Genomic DNA, 24,626 nt, shown 5'->3' with positions numbered 1-24,626 from the left:
TTTCATTGCTTGGTAGACCGATTTACCTACACAAACAAATATGTTCAACTTCTGTAGGCTATCGAAAAAACACCAACCACTCGATATACTGTATAATACTATATGTGACATATGGACATGAGTAAGACATGTATTTAGATATATTTATTTTAAATATTAGTACATATTACATATGTATTTGAAATATAAGTCAATATATTAGGCATATGTGTGCCACAGATTTAAGACATTACTTCAAAGAGATTGCATTCAAGAATAAAAGAGAGAAAACAAATAATTGTGTTGTGCTGAATATTAGGCCTATTTCAAAAGGGGACTGTACATATTTGCGTGTCCCGATTTTTATGGGACACGGGTTTGTTAGACTGCCTTGTATGAAATGGAGAAGAGAGCAATCACGTTGTTCACACACACACACAACATACCAGTATGTGCACTTCTTTTGTACAGAAATTCAAACCTGTCGTTTATTCTCGGTATTCTATCATTTACAATGACTGTTGTCCCCTAGCAAGATGGAAATCTGAACAGTCATTTGGTTGATGAGGTGTTTCTCAGTTCTTGAAGTAGTGTATAGGCTACAGGGTCCACCTTCCAAGAATCATAGTCCTCATCATGTGTCATGTTCGTACGGAACGGAAGAAACAAAAATGAGCATTCTTATTGCACAGATAGTGCTTTGATCGAGGAGATACTTTCTAATAGGAAGACAAATTCCCTTTAATTTATTTTTTACAGATCCTACTCATCTCCTAGTCAGCACTACCATTGGTAGAGGTCGGGTTCCTCCCCGACTACATTCCAGATCTTCAAAGCCTTGATTGGTATTTAACACATCAGCTAAGCACCTCATATGATGTAGAAATCTGATGCCCGACTGCACAGTCGATGACGTGGCACGCAACCATTGATTGATGCAATGCAACACCTGTGCATCTAGTCGGGCAGGAACTCGGCTAGACTGTTGACATGTAAAACAACTGGGAATGTTCAACATTGCAGCCGATAGTGCAGACGACTGCCGAATGACTGATCTGCAAAGATCCTTGCATCATAAATAACTACAATATTATTTGTAGATCAGTCAGTCAGTCAGTCACAATTTACCCATGACACATCACGATCCCTCAGGCTCCGACAGGTTGATAGCCTCCATCTGTTCCTGTAGTCCTTTCTCTTCTGTAGCCAATTGGCTCTCAAGTGTTTGCTGAGTTTCTTGATTGGCTCTTGGTTGGAGTTTAGCGATAAACTCACTGCTGGCTAACGCCCCCTCCTGTTTCGGGCAGGTGATTTTCACTGGCAACGATGATAACTTGTCTGTAGCAAAAGATATGGCATACCATATTTAGTATATTTTATTGACTGTCCATCAAATCTGATTTCTTATTGTAGTTATTTTTTTATTGCAACACACACAGAGAGAGAAATACATGGCAGAGCATTACCCCCAGGAGCGACGGGTTTCATTAGGCGGTTGAGCTGAACGTTCCAGTGTCGGACATGGATGCTGGCTTTACGAAGCTTCTCCTGAACTTCCTACAGACCCAGAGAGGGAAACAAGGACATGAGAACAAAGTTAAAGTTGATGTCAGTTGCACTTTGTTTTACCATCTATCATTTACTAGCTGTTATTGACTTATAGGTGCCCTATGCAACAATTCCACCTGCAAATAATTCTATAAATCTTTCTCACTGTGGAAATTATGGCTGCCTAAAGTCCACTGTAGCTAGATTCCCACCTAAAAAGATCCTGAACAACAGCCTTATCTTGCTCTCCCCTCACCTCCTGCCACCACTTCTCCTCTACCTCTCATCTCTCTCTCACCTCCAGGTGCTGGTGACTCCTCTCTCGGGTCTCTCGGAGGCTCTGGAGCTCCTGGGAGGCGTAGTGGAGGGCAGAGGGGTCTGGCCGCTCTTCCTTAGCTCTGTTTGGGGCCTCCTCTGTGGGGCTGAAGTGGCGGGATGCCTCCTGCTGCTCCTGGAGGAGCAGACACTGCCTGCTCTTCTCCTCCTCTGCCTGCAGTACCCTGGGAGAGGAGAGGAAGGAGGACAACGGTAGAGAGACAGTAGAAAGGGAGACAAGGATCTTCTGATCCCTCCTGTCTCAGCCTCCAGTATTTATGCTGCAGTAGTTTATGTGCCGGGGGGCTAGGGTCAGTCTGTTTCATCTGGAGTATTCTCTTGTCTTATCCGGTGTCCTGTGTGAATTTAAATATGCTCTCTCTAATTCTCTCTTTCTCTCCTTCTTTCTTTCTTTCTTTCTCTCTGAGGACCTGAGCCCTAGGACCATGCCTCGGGACTACCTGGCATGATGACTCCTTGCTGTCCCCAGTCCACCTGGCCATGCTGCTGCTCCAGTTTCAACTGTTCTGCCTGCGGCTACGGAACCCTGACCTGTTCACCGGACGTGCTTGTTGCACCCTCGACAACTACAATGATTATTATTATTTGACCATGCTGGTCATTTATGAACATTTTAACATCTTGACCATGTTCTGTTATAATATCCACTCGGCACAGCCAGAAGAGGACTGGCCACCCCTCATAGCCTGGTTCCTCTCTAGGTTTCTTCCTAGGTTTTTGGCCTTTCTAGGGAGTTTTTCCTAGGGAGTTTTTCCTAGCCACCGTGCCTCTTTCACATGCATTGCTTGCTGTTTGGGGTTTTAGGCTGGGTTTCTGTACAGCACTTTGAGATTTCAGCTGATATACGAAGGGCTATATAAATAAATTTGATTTGATTTGATTGATTGGAGAGAGGACGAGGGATATAAGAACACAGAAGACAATTCTACTGCAATAGACAGGGACGTTTGGTGATCTGATCTGTGTCTTTAGTCTTGCAGCCATGTGTGTGTCCCCGTGTGTGTGTGTGTGTGTGTGTAAAATTGCATGTGTGTGCCTGACTCTCTCCTCCATGTGGGCCTGTATCTCCGTGTTGAGATACGTTTGTGTAGGCGTGTTACCCTTCTAGTTCCAGCCTGACTCTCTCCTCCTCCATGTGGGCCTGTATCTCTGTGTTGAGAGCAGCCTCCAGTTTGTGCTGGGTCAGCTCCAGCTCCTGGATCCTCTTTCTCTGCTGCTCGGCCTCCTTCTCCTTCTCTGCCATCTCAGCCTGCATGCTCTCCCGCAACTGGGGAACAAACGCAGGCAGGCAATCAGGCACGTATACATGTACACCGGCTGCATTCTCTCACACACACTAATCATTTATCTGGGGAACCTACACAGGTGCACTGATAAACCTCATTCTTCAGTACATGATCTTACCTTCTCTGCCTCCTCTAGCTGTCTCTCCAACTCTCTCTGGACCTCCTTCTGTTGCTGCCTCTCTTTCTCCTCCTCCTCCCTGCGCCGTGCCTCCACCTCTCGCTGGTGCTGTGGGACACATACAGCCTACATGTCATGTTAGGTAAGGTATACTATGTATGCATTACCCCCTCTCATCCTTTCGCTCTCTCCTTTTTAATGCCTCACTCTCTCCCCCTCCTGCTCACCTGAATAATACTCTCTATCTCCTGTCCTTGCCGTTCCTTTTCCTTCTCCAGGTCTTGAATGGTAAGCTCTTCTGATTGGCTGCCGCGGCTGCTGCTGGCGCTCAGGCTGCGCTCCCGTTGACTCTGCTCGCGCTGGACCCGCCTCTTCAGCTTTAGCTCCTGGTGGAGGGAGGACTTGTGCTCACCCTGGAGACGGACGGCAGTCTGCAAGGCTGGGGAGAGAGAGACACACACACACACGAGAATCAGAAAAAAAAGCGATGTTCCTTCCCTAATGCTTTTCAACCAAGGGGTCTCCCGCGTGCTAACCAAATGTTTTAACCATTAGGTCAACAGGATATCCTCTTGGTCCGAGGACGACAATTAGGCTTGTGTCTCAGGCAGGGCGTTACACTTGTTCACATCCCCTCACCTTGGGTCCATTCCACCCTCTGTCTCTGGTCGGCGGCACTCATCTCATAGGTCTTGCTGGTGGTCTTCACACAAAAGAGACAACGCTTCCCATCCCTGTCTGGAATAGCCTAAGACAAAGAGGACAACTGGTGGTTGACTACCAGGGTGACATTGACTTAACACCCCAAGTTCCGCTCAGGTAATCCCAACCTTAAATGATCAGCATTAGCATCAGGCTCGCAACAGGTAACCCTCATTGACTCTTGTTGTAATCCACATCCTAGTTCAAAATATAGGCCCAATGGTACAGTTCTAGACAAGCTTGTATCTATACCAATTCAAGCTAACCCTATGGTATTTTCAAATAAGGGGTTACCAACTGAGCATAGTGTGCTGATATTAGAGTCTGATATGAAATCCTGCAGCTGTGGCGTTGGACTGATTCATGTAAATGCCAGAAGTTTGATCTTGAACTCTGACCTCTCAAACCAATGTGGACATTCTGGTAATATCTTAAACAGCAAACATGGAAGAGGGAAAGAGTAAGGAACTTGTCTGTCGGCCATGCATTAAAGACCAAAAGTGGTTAAAGAAAATTATGATAAATAAAAAAGTATACCAGTTTCATTTAAGGACCAAAAATGGACAGCTGTGCCATATAGATTGCCAAATAGTTGGGAAGAGATTTTCGATACACCAATTCCATGGCACATGGTTTATGAACTGATACACAAAACAACGCCGGATTCTAAAGTTAAAATTGTTCCATTTAAATTATACAAAATTCTTGCAACCAATCACACACACATCTCAGCGCTGCAGATTTTGCTGCGAAAAGACAGAATCATTAGATCATTTGTTTTGGTACTGTCCATATGTGTCTTGTTTTTGGTCACCGGTTCAGGAATGGCTGAAGAATTGCAACATTTACTTGGAGCCAACTCTGCAAATAGCACTGCTGGAAAAGTCATAGACAATCAATAATGTTTGCAAAAAAAATGTCTTTAAAATGTACTATCTGTAGAAACTATGAGAATAGAAAGGTTCAGAACTTTTGTGAAACAAGCACAGTTGAAAAATATATGGCAAATAGAAATCAAAACTGGATGGTGTTCAGATAGATGGGAGGGGTTGTGGGAAACTTGGCTAAATAAGACTGTGCCGGATACTGATGCGTCTCTGGCTGGTTATAATGTTTTGGATCTGACAGAGGTGGAGGTGTCACCATATTTACAAAGGACAACTTAAATGTTTCTGTATCTCTCACTACCTCTGTCCCTAAGCAATTTGAATGTCTAGTCCTAAATGTGGCCCTTGGTAATAATGCCCAATTTATGCTAGTTAGAATTTATAGTCCTAATCAGAATAGAAAGAGGAGTGGGAGGCCCCGGTGCACAACTGAGCAAGACGACAAGTACAGTAGAGTATCTAGTTTGAGAAACAGATGCCTCACAAGTCTTCAACTGGCAGCTTCAGTAAACAGTACCCGCAAAACACCAGTCTCAACATTAACAGTGAAGATGCGACTCCGGGATGCTGGCCTTCTAGGCACTGAAGTTGGTTACAACGCTGAACTACAGTCAGGTCAAGACCCTGGTAAGGATGATGAGCACGCAGATGAGCATCCCAGAGACAGTTTCTGATAGTTTGTGCAGAAATTCTTCAGTTGTGCAATCCCACAGTTTCATCAAGTGTCTGGGTGGCTGGTCTCAGACGATCTCGCAGGTCAAGGTCCCCGGATGTGGAGGTCCTGGGCTGGTGTGGTTACATGTGGTCTGCGGTTGTGAGGCCGGTTGGACGCATTGCCAAATTCTCTAAAATGTTGGAGGCGGCTTATGGTAGAAAAATAAACTACATTATCTGGCAACAGCTCTAGTTGACATTCCTGCTGTCGGCATGCCAATTGCATGCTCCCTTAACTTGAGACATCTGTGGCATTGTGCGGTGTGACAAAACTGCACATTTTAGAGTGGCCTTTTATTGTCCTCAGCACACCTGTGTAATAATCATGCTGTTTAATCAGCTTCTTGATATGCCACACCGGTCAGGTGGATATTTTTGTTCAGTATAGTATACCTTTTTTCAAGATGCGTGATGACGAGAATCATCCAGCCCTCTGGGTATCTAACTACACCCCCATATGCCATGTCTTGAAATACGCAGACAGATTAACAGACATAGCGCCGTTTCAGCAGCTACACTTGTCTAGATGATGTGCTATACTGTTTACACCATAAAAACCATTGTGCTGCCTTATTTATTGACCTGTCAAAAGTATTTGATACTGCTGACCATTTCTTACTTGTACAAAGGTTGTGTGAAATATGTTAGATCAGGCATCTTGCAGATGGTTCAATAACTATCTAATGGACAGGACACAACTTGTACTGACGGTATCAAAACTAGCTTCCTCAATATTATCAAAGGTTTGCCACAGGCGTCGATGGCCCTGTTCTCTTCACTATTTCTATAAATAATATTGGTCAACCTGCTAAAACCTGTAACATTCATCTCTATGTGGATGATACAGTTATTTACGCCTGTTCCCCCTCTTAACAGCAGGCCATTCATAACCTTCAGCATGGTTTTGACTCCATTCAAAAATTGCTTACTGATCTTAAACTAGTGCTAAATGCTAATAAAACCAAGTTTATGTTGTTCTCCAGGTCTCGTAATATTAACTTTGAGGACCTACATATTTGCACATTGAAGGGAGCCCAAATTGAACAAGTCCTCCATTATAAGTGCTTGGGTGTTTGGATTGATAAGCTGTCTTTTAAAAACACACAATGAAAAACTGACAAGAAAGTTGAGAATTAAGATTGGTTTCTTTAATAGAAATCAATCCTGCCTCACTTTGGAAAGCAGAAGGAAGATTGTTCAAGCAACGCTTCTCCCAGTACTTGATTATGGTGATGTAATCTACATGCATGTGGCAGCCTCTGCTTTAAAACCTTTAGATTCAAACTAGCATTCAGCACTTTGTTTTATCACTGGGGACAATGTTCCGTACACATCACTGCATTTTGTATAATTCTGTTGGCTGGAAGTCTAACTACCAGAAGGGTCCAGCACTGGTTACTTTTTGTACATAAAGCGGTTCTTCAGAGACTCCCCCCACTACATCAGCTCACGAATTAACTGAAGATCCAGCCATTTTCAGACCCGCTCTCTGGACTGACTGCTTCAGGAGGTCCAGCTCATGGAATAGCCTTCAGGTCACCTTGAAATTAGACTTTAAGGGAGGTGATGCGAGAGTTGTGTTTGTTTTGATTAATCCTGTTTTGTTTCTTGTATTGATATTATTTATTGTATGTTAATGTTCACAGGAATCCCGTTCAAATTAGACCCTGGTCTCAATGGTGACCCACCCTGTAGAAATAAAAGTTGAATTAAACAAATACAAAACATGACCAAAAGTATGTGGACATCTGCTCGTCGAACATCTCATTCCAAAATCATGGGCATTAATATGGAGTTGGTCCCCCCTTTGCTGTTATAACAGCCTCCACTCTTCTGGGAAGGCTTTCCACTAGATGTTGGAACATTGCTGCGGGGACTTGCTTCCATTCAGCCACAAGAGCATTTGTCAGGTGGGGCACTGATGTTAGGCGATTAGGTCTAGCTCGGAGTCTGCATCCAATTAATCACAAAGGGGTTCGATGGGGTTGGAGTCAGGGCTCTGTGCAGGCCAGTCAAGTTCTTCCACATCGATTTTGACAAACCATTTCTGTACGGACCTGGCTTTGTGCACAGCAGCATTGTCATGCTGAAACATGAAAAGGGCCTTCCCCAAACTTTGAAGCACAGAATCGTCTAGAATGTCATTGTATGCTGTAGCGTTAAGATTTCCCTTCACTTGAACTAAGGGGCCAAGGCCAAACCATAAAAAAACAGCCCCAGACCATTATTCCTCCTCCACCTAACTTTACAGTTGGCACTATGCATTTGGGTAGGTAGCGTTCTCCTGGCATCTGCCAAACCCAGATGTCTGTCAGACTGCCAGATGGTGAAGTATAATTCATCACTCCAGAGAACGCGTTTCCACTGCTCCAGAATCCAGTGGCAGCGAGTTTTACACCACTCCAGCTGACCCTAGGCATTGCGCATGGTGATCTTAGGCTTGTGTGCGGCTGCCCGGGCAATGAAACCCATTTCATGAAGCTCCAGACAAACAGTTATTGTGCTGACGTTGCTTCCAGAGGCAGTTTAGAACTCGGTAGTGAGTGTTACAACTGAGGACAGAGGATTTTCTGCAGCTGGCGGTCCCATTCTGTGAACTTGTGTGGCCTACCACTTTTTTTTTTTCCACAGTTGACCGGGGCAGCTCTAGCAGGGCAGAAATTTGACAAACTGACTTGTGCCAAGTTGAATGTCACTGAGCACTTCAGTAAGGCCATTCCACTGCCAATGTTTGTCTATAGAAATTGCATGGCTGTGTGCTCGATTTACTTTTGTGTCCACATTCTTTTGTATATATATAGTGTACGTCTCAGTCTCAGGTACACAGTAGTGATTCACTCAGCCATTAGCAAAACAATTAAACTATCCTAGCCAAGATTTTTTCTACCGGTTTTGTGGATTGAAAGATAAACCAGAATAACAAGATTACCTCCACAACACAATTCTGGTCCAATGGAATCTCTCCCTTCTTGTCTTTCAGGTCCTCGCTGGCATAGTAGGCCATGAAGGATGGCCTGAGTACAAACCAACGCTCCATCCAGTTCCTGCGCACATGTCCCTTTTTCCACATGTAACCCTGCGAGAGAGAGAGACACAGAGACAGAGACAGAGAGGGATCGATCATTGTCCCTGTAATGTGAATTTCATTCAGCGCAAACACAGATATACACACACATAAAAACAGCCCACACACACACAGCCCCACCAGGGGCCACATCCATACAGTCCCACCAACTCACCCTCTTGAGGACGTTGTGGTACATCTCCAAGAAGACCTGGTCCAGAGCCAGACTGAAGACACCCGCATTGCTGACCCTCAGCAGCCTCCCGGCACCCATGTGATCCAGGAACACCCACACCGACATGCCCTTCTCCTGGACAGAGGCATCCTGGGATAGCAGGTCCTCCAGGGGCTTGCCGTCCCACTCCTGGTTCATCGCAGTGGAGATTTTCTTCATCAGGTACTCCACCTGCGCGTGTGTGTGTGTGCGTTACAAGTCAGAAAAGATCTTTATCCTTCTATGGGTGAATTTGCTGGGACCCATAGTCAGAAAGTGATCTAGTAAAGGGATAATGCTGTGGTCGGCAAGTTGCAACATATCTTCATAAAGCCTGCAGATGTTATCAACAGGAAACCAAACCTCCCTCCTATTGGTTTATTCTACTCTGACTTCCTGCTTAGGGGGAGGAGAACAGGAAGTAAGGACCTAGAGTAGAGATATTTTAGCAAAAGCACAGGAGGATGATGGCACCATAATTGGGGAGGATGGGCTCGTTCCAGCCATTATTTTGAGCCGTCCTCTCCTCAGCAGCCTCCACTGAGTAAGGGGCTAATCGATAAACATACATTGTATACTGCAAGCGTCAAAGCACACAGTGTAGTCAAAATGGCCACTGGACTGCATAACTACGACTAATTTCTCTCTCTCTCTCTCTCTCTCTCTCTCTCTCTCTCTCTCTCTCTCTCTCTCTCTCTCTCTCTCTCTCTCTCTCTCTCTCTCTCTCTCTCTCTCTCTCTCTCTCCTCTCTCTCTCTCTCTCTCTCTCTCTCTCTCCTCTCTCTCTCCTCTCTCTCTCTCTCCTCTCTCCTCTCTCTCTCTCTCTCTCTCTCTCTCTCTCTCTCTCTCTCTCTCTCTCTCTCTCTCTCTCTCTCTCTCTCTCTCTCTCTCTCTCTCTCCTCTCTCTCTCTCTCTCTCTCTCTCTCTCTCTCTCTCTCTCTCTCTCTCTCTCTCTCTCTCTCTCTCTCTCTCTCTCTCTCTCTCTCTCATATATATATATATATCCCATGGCGGTCAGTCTCTCCCTGCCCTCACCTCTTGTGGAATCATGATGAGTGGGTAGTGGTCCTCCGACAGCAGGTTGAAGAGACAGAAAAGTTTGAAGCAGTCTCTCAGGGAGCACAGCAGTCCCCCCTGGCCGCTGGTAGGTCTGTAGTTTTTCTTCATGGTCATCATCCAGCACAGGTCATCAAACGTCTCCTTGTCGTATGCACCCTCTTTGACCTGGGTGCAGCACACCAGGGGTTCATTCGTTCATTAGTACTGGTAAAGAGTTTTAGATGTTAAACGGATAGTTCATCCAAATGACATATTGGTTTCAATACCCTGTAAGCAGTCCATGGAGAAGGTAAGACAGCAATGCATGCTTCGGTTTTGCTCACAGGTTAAGGAAACCAATATGTAATTTTGGGTGAACTAAGATCAAGATCAAGTGCAATTCATCTCCTGAATGGACTGGAATTCACTCATCTCAATGTGAAAATCCTCAATTGAGTATGATGGGATGGTTACCTTGGCCAGTATGTATTTGTTGAGGTAGTTTACCTTGGCCAGTATGTATTTGTTGAGGTAGTTTACCTTGGCCAGTATGTATTTGTTGAGGTAGTTTACCTTGGCCAGTATGTATTTGTTGAGGTAGTTTACCTTGGCCAGTATGTATTTGTTGAGGTAGTTTACCTTGGCCAGTATGTATTTGTTGAGGTAGTTTACCTTGGCCAGTATGTATTTGTTGAGGTAGTTTACCTTGGCCAGTATGTATTTGTTGAGGTAGTTTACCTTGGCCAGTTTGTATTTGTTGAGGTAGTTTACCTTGGCCAGTATGTATTTGTTGAGGTAGTTTACCTTGGCCAGTATGTATTTGTTGAGGTAGTTTACCTTGGCCAGTATGTATTTGTTGAGGTAGTTTACCTTGGCCAGTATGTATTTGTTGAGGTAGTTTACCTTGGCCAGTATGTATTTGTTGAGGTAGGGCATGTAGCCATGGTTTGACACCGGTCCATTGTCATCGTCTTGGAAGTGTTCCTCCAGTGCCACGGGGTCGTGAGGGATGTTCAACACCGTGTACAGGTTGTGGGAGAGAACCTGTGACACGCACGCACACGCACACACACAGAGAGAGAGAAAAATTAAGAAAATGCCTGTGTCAAAGGGAGATTCACAATTGGTTGGCTCAACCCCTCTGTCCTCAGTTGTCCTCTCCTCGCCTCCTTTTGAAAAATCTCAACGGTAACCGAGGAGAAGAAATGCGGAAACAGTACTTTTGAATTAAATTAGACTCCTTCACTCGCTCGTCATCATGTAAATGACATTTCCAGGGGTGGAATCCCAAATTAAATGTGTAAAGTAATAAAAAGACATGTAGCTAGTTGTACTAGACATTTACTAGATAAAATAATATGTAGCATATAGTTTTTAAATGTGCATACTTATCTCCTCCAAGTAAACAGCTGATTTAAAGGGGGTGTGGCGGATTTCAAAACTCTTCTGTGAAGGATACTCGCGCTTCCTCGGCGGGAGGACGTTATCGAGGATGCGAGGACACTCCTCCGTTTGAAACTAATTGACACTATCCTCGACCACTCTACAACTTAGGGGGTTCCGGGTTACCAAGGAGAAGGCGGAGGATTCGAGGAGAGGATGGTCTTTTGGCCAAATGAGAATCTCCCATAAATGACCCTTTAAATGTATAATGTTACTGTCAATATTACATCTACTATTCCTATATTTATATACAGTATGTAAGTGGTCACTGAAATAGTTCACAACTTCTAATCATCTCAAATCATATGAAAAAACAAATAGGCCAATAAAAACCAAAGCAAGCAGTGTAAACAACAGACCTCTAACTGACTGACTGACTCTCACACACACACACACACACACACACACACACACACACACACACCTCAATGTGAGCATGTCTGGACACCTGCCTGCTATTTCCTGGGATTCTCACCAAAGGGAGAACACAACTTGTTTGAACTCGACAGGCCAGAGACTGAGTGAAGGGGACGATGACTGGGGAAGATGTCTGAACACACAGCACCATCTGTTTCTGTTGTACAGTAAACTCTGATATGTTGTCATGTGTACAGGTTGACTGCAGTAAAGGGAGAGGGCCAGTCCTGGACTTTGAAACGAGGGCATAGGTGACTATCGACTGACTTTAATGCTCCCATTTCTGTGTGTAGGCTGCCGCTGTTGTGATTACTCACTGAAAGAGGGTTTCATGGATACACACTCATGAGGGTGTATCCATGTGTTAAAGTCACCAATGTATACAAATTGTGTGTGAGTGAGAATGTTTTCATGTGCATGTTTCTCCTTCTGAGCAGTATTCCTGCATGATCCATGTGAATTATTATTTTTACTGGCGGACTGTAACTTTATAAATGGTATACATCCCTAGATTCAAGCTGAATAATGTATTATAGCCTAATATAATAACTTGTAAGAGGCTAACAATGTATTTTTTAGGCTATCTTGATCAGCTCTTCAAACCTCAAAATGTTTGTTTATAAGGTTATCTAAACAAACGATTATGTGGATATTATTATGTGAATTGTAGGCTCTGAGGAACAAGCTGGCACCAGAGGCACAGAAGCAATTCAACACCCATTTCCTGATTATAAAGCTCAGCACTTGGAAATATTACACTTAAAATCTAACCTTCAGCTGGGACTTCGATACTTTGCCGCATTTCTCCATGTCCAGCGATGTGAACGCGTACCAGATGGACTTGAGCAGTTCGGATTGCAGTTCCATTGTGGAGACAGACGTCTTTGCGTCTACATTCCGAAGCGTGCGGAGTTGTGCACTGAACAGTGATATCAGTATTGCAAACTGAAGTGGAAGCACTTAACGAGAAGGCGAACAGGACACGTTAAGAAAGGGGTGGAGAAGAGAGGAACACTTATGTAACCGAAGTAAAATACTACCTACCTTTAAACCTATAATAATGTTTTAGGTCACTCAAAGTTAAAACTTCGAAAGACTTTGGAAAACTCTGGCATCCTTGTAAATTATTGAGCTCTCTCTTTCAAGTGGGTGGTGGTAAATTAACCCCAGCCCTTGGTTAATGTCATTGATATACATACGCGATATACATACGCGATATGCGTCTTTTCCCCAACGCAGTTAAGACAAAACCACGCCCCGTTATTCAGAGGCGTTCTACTACGCTCCCACTGGCAAGCTAGTGTTGTTTGAAGTTATATTATCATTAATAGTCTATTATCAGGTAAAATCATATGCTTACTACTCATCATTTCTCAAATATGTATTAGCTAATCATTCAGTCAAATAAGCAATGCTACAGCCTTTGAATCTGTCTTTGAGCGTTAAGGGATGTTAATGGCTAGTTTGGTCCACCACATTATGTTATTATATTTTTCAATCTTGAAATACAAGGGTAAATGTTATTAATCAGTGACTGAAATTTCGCACTTCGTGATATTCCCTTCCGGACTTGGAGAGCGCTCAAGGCTTTGTAGAACACCGGTTATTAAGAATAACTGGGTGTGGTTTTGGCTTAACTGCGTTGGGAAAAAGAAAGACGCAGTCGGCGTTATCACCACCCACCACGCTTACATCCCCCAGCAGCCACTCTGGGTTTGAGTCACACTCTCACACGTCCACAAACTCACAAGTTGTTTCCTTAAAAGTAAGCGAGTGACTGTAGACACGTCCGGAATTATGAGCGGGCCTACCGTACACCTTGCCAGTCCGAATAAAATATTTAAATATTTATAGTTTATTTGACCGGACAGAAAGACGCATCGATCTCAGTTAATAAAGCATCCGCGCGAGCGAAACAGCGCCCCGCTGTCTCAGTATGTGTAGACCGTATATCTGATGCTGTCTGGACCAGAAGAGAATGACATGTCTTACTAGTTCTGTCCAGCCATCGTCAGATACATGGGCTACACATTAGAGGGGCACTGTTTCACTCGCTCGAATGCTTTCTCCGGAAACATAGTTTCAGCAGAAAGGAAGAGGCGAAGCGAGAGGGCTCACTCTCGCCAAAATCTGTCCAGAGTAAGACAATGCGTTTTTATGGGCATAATATGCAGACATAAGATAATCGCCTGCCTCCCCCCCTTTGGGACAAAGACTACCATTGTTAGGGCGGAGACAGGAGCGACTGGTCATTATATACAGATCTCTTGTTTCAGCCTCTTGCGAAATGGAAAGGAAGGTTAGCGGGTGCACAGTCTCTGTTAGGATGCTGGATTCCCCTAAAGTAAATTGAGGTTTCGCCAAAATTATATAATTACTCCTGTCTAAATAAAATCATTCAAAATATTTCACCAGGGAGAATGAGGATCATTAGCTTCTTATTTTTTTTAAATAGCTGTGGACAGGGGAGGAGCCAGAGGGGTGTCCAGGGTGGCAGTGGACACCCCTGACATCTGATTGGCCAACCCGGGTGTAACCCCAAAATCTCATTTCACCTCTTGTTAAAAAAAGCGTTTATTTTGACGTTCGGCGGCTCCATGAGCTCTTTTCGTGATTGGCGAAAGCATCATATTTGAAGTCAATTTTAAGGTTTAGCATCGGGTTTAGGTTTCCTGAATAACTTTTACAAAAGTTGCGTCGCTGTGTAAGTTAACGTTTGACCTTTGGCTCCATTAACAGACAGTTAATCAGATAAGAGAGATCGGTTCCCAATTTAGCCTAACGTTATGTTTACATCTGTGCTAGTAATACACACATATACAGTGCAGTGTCATAAGTTACAGTATACGAATATTTAGCTAATGTGGGGTAACTAGTAGGCTGCAGCTGTCTGTGTTCAGCAAGTTAACATTCAGCAATTTCAAATCCACTAACTCAGTTAGATTTTCGTACTTGAACTCAAAACGAACAATTGTTATTATTAATCTGTTAACGTTACTCAAATAGGAGAGAGAAAAGTGGTCGGGACAGACCGTATACTCTCCTTGACTTTGTTGTGTTCTAGAACCTTATAAAGAGTTCTTCCATGAGCTATTTCGACTTTGTAAGATTTCTGTTACTCCAGTCAGCAGTGCTTCTTGCGAGAGAAACTTCTCAGCTTTAAAACTGATTAAAACCCACCTTAGGACAACAATGGTTGATGACAGGTTAAGTCACCTTGGAATTCTCTGTGTTGAGTCAAGGAGGGCACGCTCCCTCAACATGGATGAGTTTGTGAAACATTTTGCCAGTTCTCACCAGAACTGCAGAATTATGCTGTTTTAATTCTATCTAGGATAATTTGGAATTTAGGTGGTCCCTCTGGTCATGATTAAAACCTGCACTGTGTACTAGCTAGTACACTGACATTCTAAAATGATAAATCCAAAGGGCATCATGTCACACAGGTTTAATTTGGTCTTGATTAGGCCAATTCCCAAACTTTTCTTTGCTATTAGTTAACGTAATATAAACTCAGCATCAAAAGAAACGCCCTCTCACTGTCAACTGCGTTTATTTTCAGCAAACTTAACATTTGTAAATATTTGTATGAACATAACAAGATTCAACAATTGAGACATAAACTGAACAAGTTCCACAGACATGTGAAATTGAATGTGTCCCTGAAAAAAGGGTGGGGGTCAAAATCAAAAGTAGCAGTCACTGTCTGGTGTGGCCACCAGCTGCATTAAGTACTGCAGTGCATCTCCTCATGGACTGCACCAGATTTGCTAGTTCTTGCTGTGAGATGTTACCCCACTCTTCCACCAAGAAACCTGCAAGTTCCCGGACATTTCTGGGGGAAATGGCCCTAGCCCTCACCCTCTGATCCAACAGGTCCCAGACCTGCTTAATGGGATTGAGATCCGGGCTCTTTGCTGGCCATGGCAGAACGCTGCCATTCCTGTCTTGCAGGAAATCACACACAGAACAAGCAGTATGGCTGGTGGCATTGTCATGCTGGAGGGTCATGTCAGGATGAGCCTGCAGGAAGGGTACCACATGAGGGAGGAGGATATCTTCCCTGTAACGCACAGCGTTGAGATTGCCTGCAATGATAACAAGCTCAGTCCGATGATGCTGTGACACACCGCCCTAGACCATGACGGACCCTCCACCTCCAAATCGATCCCTCTCCAGAGTACAGGCCTCGGTGTAACGATCATTCCTTCGACGATAAACGCGAATCCGACCATCACTCCAGGTGAGACAAAACCGCGACTCGTAAGTAAAGAGCACTTTTTGCCAGTCCTGTTTGGTCCAGCGACGGTGGGTTTGTGCCCATAGGCGACGTTGTTGCCGGTGATGTCTGGTGAGGACCTGCCTTACAATAGGCCTACAAGCCCTCAGTCCAGCTTCTCTCAGCCTATTGCGGACAGTCTGAGCACTGATGGAAGGATTGTGCGTTCCTGGTGTAACTCGGGCAGTTGTTGTTGCCATCCTGTACCTATCCCACAGGTGTGATGTTCGGATGTACCGATCCTGTGCAGGTGTTGTTACACGTGGTCTGCCACTGCGAGGACGATCAGCTGTCCATCCTGTCTCCCTGTAGCGCTGTCTTAGGCGTCTCACAGTACGGACATTGCAATTTATTGCCCTGGCCACATCTGCAGTCCTCATGCCTCCTTGCAGCATGCCTAAGGCACGTTAACGCAGATGAGCAGGGACTCTGGGCATCTTTATTTTGGTGTTTTTCAGAGTCAGTAGAAAGGCCTCTTTAGTGTCCTAAGTTTTCATAACTGTGACCTTAATTGCCTACCGTCTGTAAGCTGTTAGTATCTTAACGACCGTTCCACAGGGGCATGTTCATTAATTGTTTATGGTTCATTGAACAAGCATGGGAAACAGTGTTTAAACCCTTTCCAATGAAGATCTGTGAAGTTATTTGGATTTTTATGAACTATCTTTGAAAGACAGGGTCCTGAAAAAGCACCGTTTCTTTTTTTGCTGAGTTTATATGAGCATAAATATGATACTGTAAGTTTGTAATATTGATGAGCACCAAATGTATTTTTATTTTTCAAGTCCATTTCTGCTTGATACCTGGTATGTCAAATTGCAGTGTGCTTTTTCATAAATGTACTTTTTTGTAAATAAACTATGAAATGTATGTAACACACAAATGCTATCTTATCTCCTTGGTGCTTGAGCTTTATTTCTGAAAATATTTTGGATGTTCAACACTAGACCCAGATTATATATTAATGAAAACAGAGTGACCCAAATCTCTCCAGTATGTGAGTACTGTGTGTGTGTGTGTGTGTGAGTGAGTGAGTGAAAGAAAGAAAGAAATTGAGCTGCAGTTCCGAGGTAGAGACCCTGACTATTCATAGTATGTTAAAGAATTCTAGTGAAGTAACCCTTTTGGACCACATTATCTGCCACATTGAAGAACTACGGGTTAAGTGGATTATCACTTCTACCTCTAATCAGCAATCATAGGATTCATTCATGCTCCTTAAATGCCAGGTTAGGGTTACACACACATTTTCGGTCACGGTCTATGGACCCCCTGAAGTAGCCTTGCCCCCCCCGGCCACCCCATCTATAAAACTCTAGTTCTGCCACTGGCTGTGGATTGTTTCAAATCTGTAGGCCTATGCCTATTTGGGAAGCCAGTGAATTTGGGAAGCGCTCATGGCAATAGGTCTACATGATTGAGTTGCGGCTGTTAGTTATAAGCATTTAAAATTTTGCAACAAGAAGTAGGGGAGTGGTGTGTGCAGTGCTTGACTTGGGCAGGAGCTCACCAGAACTGAGTATCAGAACCTTATATTTTCTACTGCTTGAGTTCCTGCACATCTTCTAAAATATTAGCTCAAAAGTATTGTACAGTTCCTGCACCTAAATATAAACAGTACCCCTGCACCAAAAATGAGTACCGGCATCTATTTTAGTCCAAGTCAATCACTGGATGTGTGGCGAAGATATGGCGTGCCTCTCTGGAATGAATGCACTCAGCTCTCCAGAATGCGCTCAGCTGTTTCTCGCTAAATCTTGTGCATTCATTGTTTCATTGTGGGAATTGTTTCCTCTTCGATTGCTTGTTTTTTATCAAGTCCCCATTACATATGTTACCAATGTCATGAAGCTAGCCCTTTCAGTGTAATTCCCACGGATGGCATCACCTATAGAGAGACAGGGAGTGATGAAGAGAGAGTACATCAGTTCACTCGTGATTGTATTGACTTCCAAAGCATACACCATTTATAAATATCAACCCAGCATACATATCATATGACATATATGTGATGTGTAATGGTCCCATTGCCGCCACCAAATGTGAAATAACTATAACACTGAAGTAAATAATATGACCACTGTCACCTTGTGCTGTTGAAATCCCAGTTACCTGCGTTGCCCCTGTAAGCTCCAACGTTCAGCTTGTAGCTCTCCTTCTCCGTGCCCAGACGGAAGTCACTGTACTCAGCGAAGGCAGTGCCCCCTTCAAAGTCCCACAGGTCGACCCGCATGGTCCATCTCCGCCCCCTGCCCTTTGTTAGAGCAAACACCTTACTCAGACCCAGCCAGTGGTCCTCTAGGAAACAACAGGGAAGAGAACTGAATTGAGAAGTGAAGAATGTACTTGACATAAATCCACTGCAGCATGGGTAACCCTCTGTGATAGGTTGACTTAGAAGTAAACATGAGCATTATAAACAAATGCATTTCAATGTTTGTAACATTGGCTCAGTAAACTACACAGTTTTCAGTATCAGTTGCTGGTGGAAAGTGAGGTGCTCAGAGGGACCATTCCTTACTCTGTAGATTTCCAAAGCCTTGTTCGTACTTGGCCCACTTCTTGTTGAAAAGAACCTCTGCCCCAGAGCGCCTCTGAAAGACTGTCCAGCCTCCGTCCACCAGCATTTCACAAAACACCTGTATACAATATCAATGTACTTTTGAATCAACAATGTTTTTGACAAGTTGTTTTGTTGTGAACAAAACGGTCCAAGAATGGAACCCTGTGGAACTCCATTAACTCTTGCAAGCCTGGCAACACCTTCAACATTCTATAGCTAAGCTTTACCGCCCCTGTGTGGTTGTGTAACCAAATGACAACAGTAGATATTAGTGATGCACCAATATGATATTTTTGGCCAATACCGATATTTTCCTTGCCAAAAAAAATGATACCGATAACCAATATTAAACATTTTAGAGGCCTTTTTAAGCATTCTAGTACAGTTAAATAGTTAACACACACACACGGATGCAGCGGTCTAAGACACTGCGCATCAGTGCAAGAGGCATCCATACAGTCCCTGGTTCGAATCCAGGCTGTATCACATCCGGCCGTGATTGGGAGTCCCATAGGGCGGCGCACAATTGGCCCAGCGTCGTACGAATTTGGCCGGAGTAGGCCGTCATTGTAAATAAACATTTGTTCTTAACTGACTTGCCTCGTTAAATAAAGGTTACACACACACACACACACTCACACACCACACTGACCAAAAAGTTATTTTGTTGGCATTTACGTATGTCCTCATTACCAGTAAAACATAATCAAAACCATTTTTTTTTACTTCCTTGCTGTGCTCTTTCATGGTTAATATGTTCAGTTTCATTCTGAGAGAGTTTTGATCTGTGTGCAATCTGTCCCTGAAACAAGCAAACACATATGCACATACACAATAACATATTGAAAAAGGCAGGGGTCGGGTTAAGAATGGTTCTCTTGTGTTTTTCATGTAAGTAAAACAAATAAGTGTTACACTTACCTTGAACAACTAAAGGTGTTTTCTGGCCCTGTACAAACCAGCAGATAAGTCATGATTACTCCCAGGTTTAAAGGAATAACATGTTTCTCTGTTTATCAGTGCTGACTGACTGTATATTTACCTGAGTCTGGTCAGTGAGGCAGATGTACTGTTTATCAGTGCTGACTGACTGTATATTTACCTGAGTCTGATCAGTGAGGCAGATGTACTGTTTATCAGTGCTGACTGACTGTATATTTACCTGAGTCTGATCAGTGAGGCAGATGTACTGTTTATCAGTGCTGACTGACTGTATATTTACCTGAGTCTGGTCAGTGAGGCAGATGTACTGTTTATCAGTGCTGACTGACTGTATATTTACCTGAGTCTGATCAGTGAGGCAGATGTATTGTTTATCAGTGCTGACTGACTGTATATTTACCTGAGTCTGATCAGTGAGGCAGATGTACTGTTTATCAGTGCTGACTGACTGTATATTTACCTGAGTCTGATCAGTGAGGCAGATGTACTGTTTATCAGTGCTGACTGACTGTATATTTACCCGAGTCTGGTCAGTGAGGCAGATGTACTGTTTATCAGTGCTGACTGACTGTATATTTACCTGAGTCTGGTTAGTGAGGCAGATGAGACAGATCACCAGTCCACATAAAATAATCCTATTCCACATTTTGTCAAATTTTCTGAGAGAGAGGGAGAATGAGAGAGGGGGGGAGAGTGATGAGAGCGAGAGGGAGAGAGACAGAGAGAGAGCGGGAGTGATGAGAATGTCATTTTATTTTCAGCTTTTTCCTTTTAATGGATATCATTGATATCACATGATTTTTTTTATTGCAATCCCACAAATTATCATCTTCTTGAAATGGCTAAAAAGACTGATATTAATGTCTAACTTTTCTAAAATCTTAGCAAACTAGTGTCAAATATCACAACATTATCACAGAGAACCTGAAACGTCACCATTTCCACTCCACTCACAACATAGTGGTCACCATACATGTACCCTTGAAATTCAGTTGACCCAATTAGGCGGAAATAAAACAGTTTAATACTAGTTAGACATTTCACACAGGATACATATTATGTAAATTATTATAATCACAAATTACAAAAATGCCTGCATGTGACTAATAAATGTAGAGAGAACCTAACTTCCCCTGTGTATTCTGTTACGGTCTATGGTCTACTCCCAGTCAGTTCATTCAGAGAGAGTTTCCTGTAAACGTATTTCTTTAGGTTGAGGGTGCGGAGCCGTAGGTAATCCCCCGTTCCGTCCTTGTCCCACCCCCATGGATCCCCTGGAAATATCCTTATCATGATCTGTGCATGTGTTTCTTTACCTCAACCATTTGTCACGGTCAGATTACATGACAATAAAAGTAATTAGTAACGTAATCCATTGGATTACGCAAAATGAGTAACGTACTTTTGGTAATCTGATTACTTTTGGACACTCCTCAGTTTATGCTCTAGACCGATCAGTTCCCTCTCTGACACTGCTCTGTGCATGCTCTTCCCTCAGATTTATCCTCACTGTCCAACACAGATGTTCTAGTACGGGATGGATCCTCTGTGACTCTGCTCTGCAAAAACTCTGACATGAGTAATGCTTGCTGTAGAAGAAAAATGTCATTGCTGTCGATGCGCTGAACCCATAGTTGATTTATCAGGACCCAATTCTTTTGTTGATGGTCTTGACGCACCCTGACAAACACTGTCTCAGAGGTGACCAGATGGGTATCCCACGAAGCAGGTTTGAGGTGTTAGTGAGGTAACTAACTCTGCAACTCGGAATAACTGGTTTTACAAAAGTGGCTCACCTTTTAGCCAGGTCAATTTCTATAGCAACGAATCCTTCAGAACTAACTTGCCATTATCATGAGCTGTCTTCCCCTCAGCAGCCTACACCGAACTCCACTTACCTTGAATGAAATGACTGAGTCGCGAGTTGAGGACCAATATAAATCAGATTCCCTCCGTATTGCAAAGATTGCATCATCATCCCTTTCATTTGAGGAAGACAACTTACTAAATATCTTATTAATCAAAAAGTTTTTTGTGTTAAAAAATATTAAAGTTATAATATATCACATTATACATTTAGTAATGACAGAATGCAATTTAAACTTAACGCACAGTAACACTTTTGTATCACTTAATACAATGATTTTATAGCTAGGAGTAAAGTGCTGGTGGTTGTGCATTGATAAGCTCACCAAAGTCGACTATTAACAATAAGTAATACAATAAAGACAGCACTTCTAAAATACTATTTCATACCATAGCTTGTGGAATTTGCAAGATAACTTTTTCTTTCATTTTGATTTCAGTACAAATAAACTTGCCCATGGATTTATGTTTTAACATTGTCTCAATGAAGAGTTTGGTGTGTGACTAGCTGTGTGCGACATGCAAGCAGAGTTACAAATCTGCTAGAGTTTGTAGTATGGATTAAGCCTGAGCTGGAATGTGAAGCTAACTGAAGCTGGTTAGCTTTAGAAAACTTGAGTAGATGTAGCTTGCTTCGTAGGATACCCTTCTGAGCACTGAAGAGGTAGACCTCACCTACTGCTGCATGACCAGAGCTTCAGACCAGAGCTCCAGACCAGAGCTCCAGACCAGAGCTCCAGACCAGAGCTCCAGACCAGAGCTCCAGACCAGCTGACCTACCATCTAAAGATAGTTAATTGAAAGTAGTTTTAGGGTCAATGTCCTTCAATTGTGGTCCAGGGAATGTACTCCCTTTCTAAGTACGTGTTTGCCTCCATTGTTGCTTGTGTCACTGACAGTTGTCACAAACAGTATTTACTATCAACTCACTGCGATACTAGACGTTTCTCCAACAGTCGCAAATGTCGGATTTTGGAACGTTGAATTATGACAAGAATTTACTTGCCTTGTCAAAATAATGACATTAGCTTATCAAAATGATGATTAAATTTCACAATAACCCACGTGAAGTTTAGCCAACGCTTCAACTTGGTTAAAGTGCGATTGGCACGTGTTTTTCTGTTGCTCATTAGAAAAACAAGATTTCAGTCTTGGAGGTGTGTTTCCTGACTGATTCTGCATTTGATTAATGTGTTTTGTCCACCATGAGACACTGTAGCCTATTTCACTTCCTAAAAATCCCCAGAATGAATCTAAGATAACTCAATAAATCTGTAATTATTTTTTGCATTATAACTAAGGTGTTTGGGGCAGTTTTTCTCAAGTAAAAAATGATGCAATGTGTTGTCTTATGTAAACAGAGTCGTAGATGCTGGGCAGTTCTGTCTCACTGTCTCTGCTATTGGGTAGAGAGCAATCACCACAGCTGTTCACCCCATGTTAGTGGGCAAATGGACATTTTTAAATTGAAACCAAACATTAATTGACCTGTTATGACGCACTGATGTTCCAAACTCCGACTTGACCAAAATTAGAAGTCAATTTTGACACTAGAATAACTGTTTCTGACTCATATTGATGCCACATAGGTCGCTTTCAAAGGGATTTGTGTCTTTTTATAGGTTAGGGCTATGGTTAAGGGAGAAGTTACATGACAGTTAGACCTGATCACGTGATTCTGTGCATGCGTGTAGCCAGCTAACGTTGCCATGATATTGCCTTCATGTGTAATCAGGGGATTTATATTCGCTGTGAAAGTGACAGCTGCTTATGACTTACTTCAATATCCATTCCCATGCTGTTTTGAATGGGCTTCAAGATTATATAATCAAATTCATTAAAAATGCTGTAATTTAAGATATTGTAGCGAACAGCAGGGCAGGGATGTGAACCAGGGATTGACACTAAGCGTTGCTCTATTGTCTGCGGGAAGTGTACTGAGCAGTCGTACTGGTTGATCCTACTCTGAGGTTGCCCCATTGGGCAGGTGATTTACAGGTGATTTACTGTATGTAACATTTCTGCATGTAAATAGCTCATTTGTATTTTTGGTCAAGTGATCATAATCTTTGGGCAGCCAAAAACAATTCCTGACTTGTCCGATGGGCAACTGCCTTTCAAACCTTCACATCAATCCCTGCAAACACCTTATGCATCACGCCAATAGGGTTAACTCACATGGTGGGAATTGTAACATGGCTCATATAGCGAGGATTGCTACAATATTGTTAAGGGAATTTTCAATTCCAATCATGCATTTAATCTTTAACCAATTCCCCTAGGTTTGTAAGACTCTGGGATCACTAATAATTGGGCAAAGTCTCAGATTTTGTAAAAAAGGTTCAAAGATCTTTATTCATGAGGGCTCTAAAGTAAAAAATGAGGACTCAGTCCTTTTATAATACATTCCTATCTTTAGACCACTCCCTTCTCAAACAACCAGTACCTTTCCACTAACCACAAAGAACCATAAAAGTTGTCACATTCTTCAAGGCTTTCACCTCCCCTCCCCTGTTGGGACCCTCTTGGTTTGAAACCCTCTAATGATTTTATATTATCTACTCTACAACCTCACTCTGTTTACATCCCTACTAAAGGATATAACATCATAGTATTACAATACTAACAGATCTACCCCATCCTGGTTTTATCTTCTCATAATTATCAAACTTTTCCCCCTATCCTACAATTTCAGAATGGAACACTTAAGTCATTATCCTAACACATACAAATTATTCTAACAAATATACACTGATTATCAAAACATTAGGAACACATGCTTTTTCCTTGACATAGACCGACCACGTGAATCCAGTTGAAAGATGCCTATGATGCCTGATTAATGTCACCTGCTAAATCAACTTCAATCAGTGTAGATGAAGGGGAGGAAACAGGTTAAATAAGGATTTTTAAGCCTGGAGACATGGATTGTGTATGTGTGCCATTCAGAGGGTGAATGTGCAAGACAATATTTAAGGGCCTTTGAACGTGGTATGGCAGTACGTGCGAGGCGCATCGGTTTCAGTGTGTCAGGATCTGCAACGCTGCTGGGTTTTTCACACTCAACAGTTTCCCGTGTGTATCAACAATGGTCCACCACCCAAAGGACATCCAGCCAACTTGACACAACTGTGGGAAGCATTAGAGTCAATATGGGCCAGAATCCCTGTGGAATGCTTTTGACACTTTTTGTAGAGTCCATACCTTGACGAATGGAGGCATGTTCTGAGG

General features: G+C 43.0%; 1 protein-coding gene and 1 long non-coding RNA gene across 4 annotated transcripts; one reads left to right on the top strand and one right to left on the bottom strand.

Annotated features, from left to right (window-relative positions):
• Nucleotides 1-129: 129 nt before the first annotated feature.
• LOC115199063 (differentially expressed in FDCP 6) lies at nt 130-12,952 on the bottom strand. Of its 3 annotated transcripts, XM_029761584.1 has the most exons (13): nt 12,790-12,952; nt 12,517-12,704; nt 10,789-10,929; nt 9,883-10,071; nt 8,810-9,040; nt 8,500-8,646; nt 3,907-4,015; nt 3,495-3,706; nt 3,268-3,393; nt 2,964-3,130; nt 1,826-2,027; nt 1,446-1,536; nt 130-1,317 (listed from the first exon to the last, which is right to left on the bottom strand). In XM_029761584.1, the coding sequence occupies exons 2-13, from the start codon at nt 12,610-12,612 to the stop codon at nt 1,118-1,120; spliced, it is 1,911 nt and encodes a 636-aa protein (XP_029617444.1). In that variant the 5' UTR covers nt 12,613-12,704; nt 12,790-12,952; the 3' UTR covers nt 130-1,117. The 3 variants fall into 3 exon arrangements, with proteins under 3 accessions (XP_029617444.1, XP_029617443.1, XP_029617446.1); XM_029761583.1 differs by having other exon boundaries at nt 12,517-12,952; XM_029761586.1 differs by having other exon boundaries at nt 3,268-3,375; nt 12,517-12,951.
• On the top strand, nt 11,633-12,851 carry LOC115199064 (uncharacterized). The gene is made up of 2 exons (XR_003879340.1): nt 11,633-11,996; nt 12,416-12,851. It is a non-coding gene; the product is annotated as an uncharacterized LOC115199064 (long non-coding RNA).
• Nucleotides 12,953-24,626: the final 11,674 nt, after the last annotated feature.

Source organism: Salmo trutta, chromosome 8 (genome assembly GCF_901001165.1).
Source record: "Salmo trutta chromosome 8, fSalTru1.1, whole genome shotgun sequence".
Taxonomy (NCBI): Eukaryota; Metazoa; Chordata; class Actinopteri; order Salmoniformes; family Salmonidae; genus Salmo; species Salmo trutta.
The sequence above is the reverse complement of the archived record's forward strand: the minus strand, read 5'-3'. Positions and strand labels throughout refer to the sequence as shown.

Bases quoted from the DNA above. Each gene is read 5' to 3' on its own strand.
- LOC115199063 (XM_029761583.1), bottom strand. From the start codon at position 12,612: ATGGAACTGCAATCCGAACTGCTCAAGTCCATCTGGTACGCGTTCACA. The intron at 3,707-3,906 runs GTGAGGGGATGT...CTCTCTCCCCAG, and splicing joins GAGGGTGGAATGGACCCAAG to CCTTGCAGACTGCCGTCCGT. The intron at 2,028-2,963 runs GTAACACGCCTA...CTCCTCTCCCAG, and splicing joins GTCAGGCTGGAACTAGAAGG to GGTACTGCAGGCAGAGGAGG.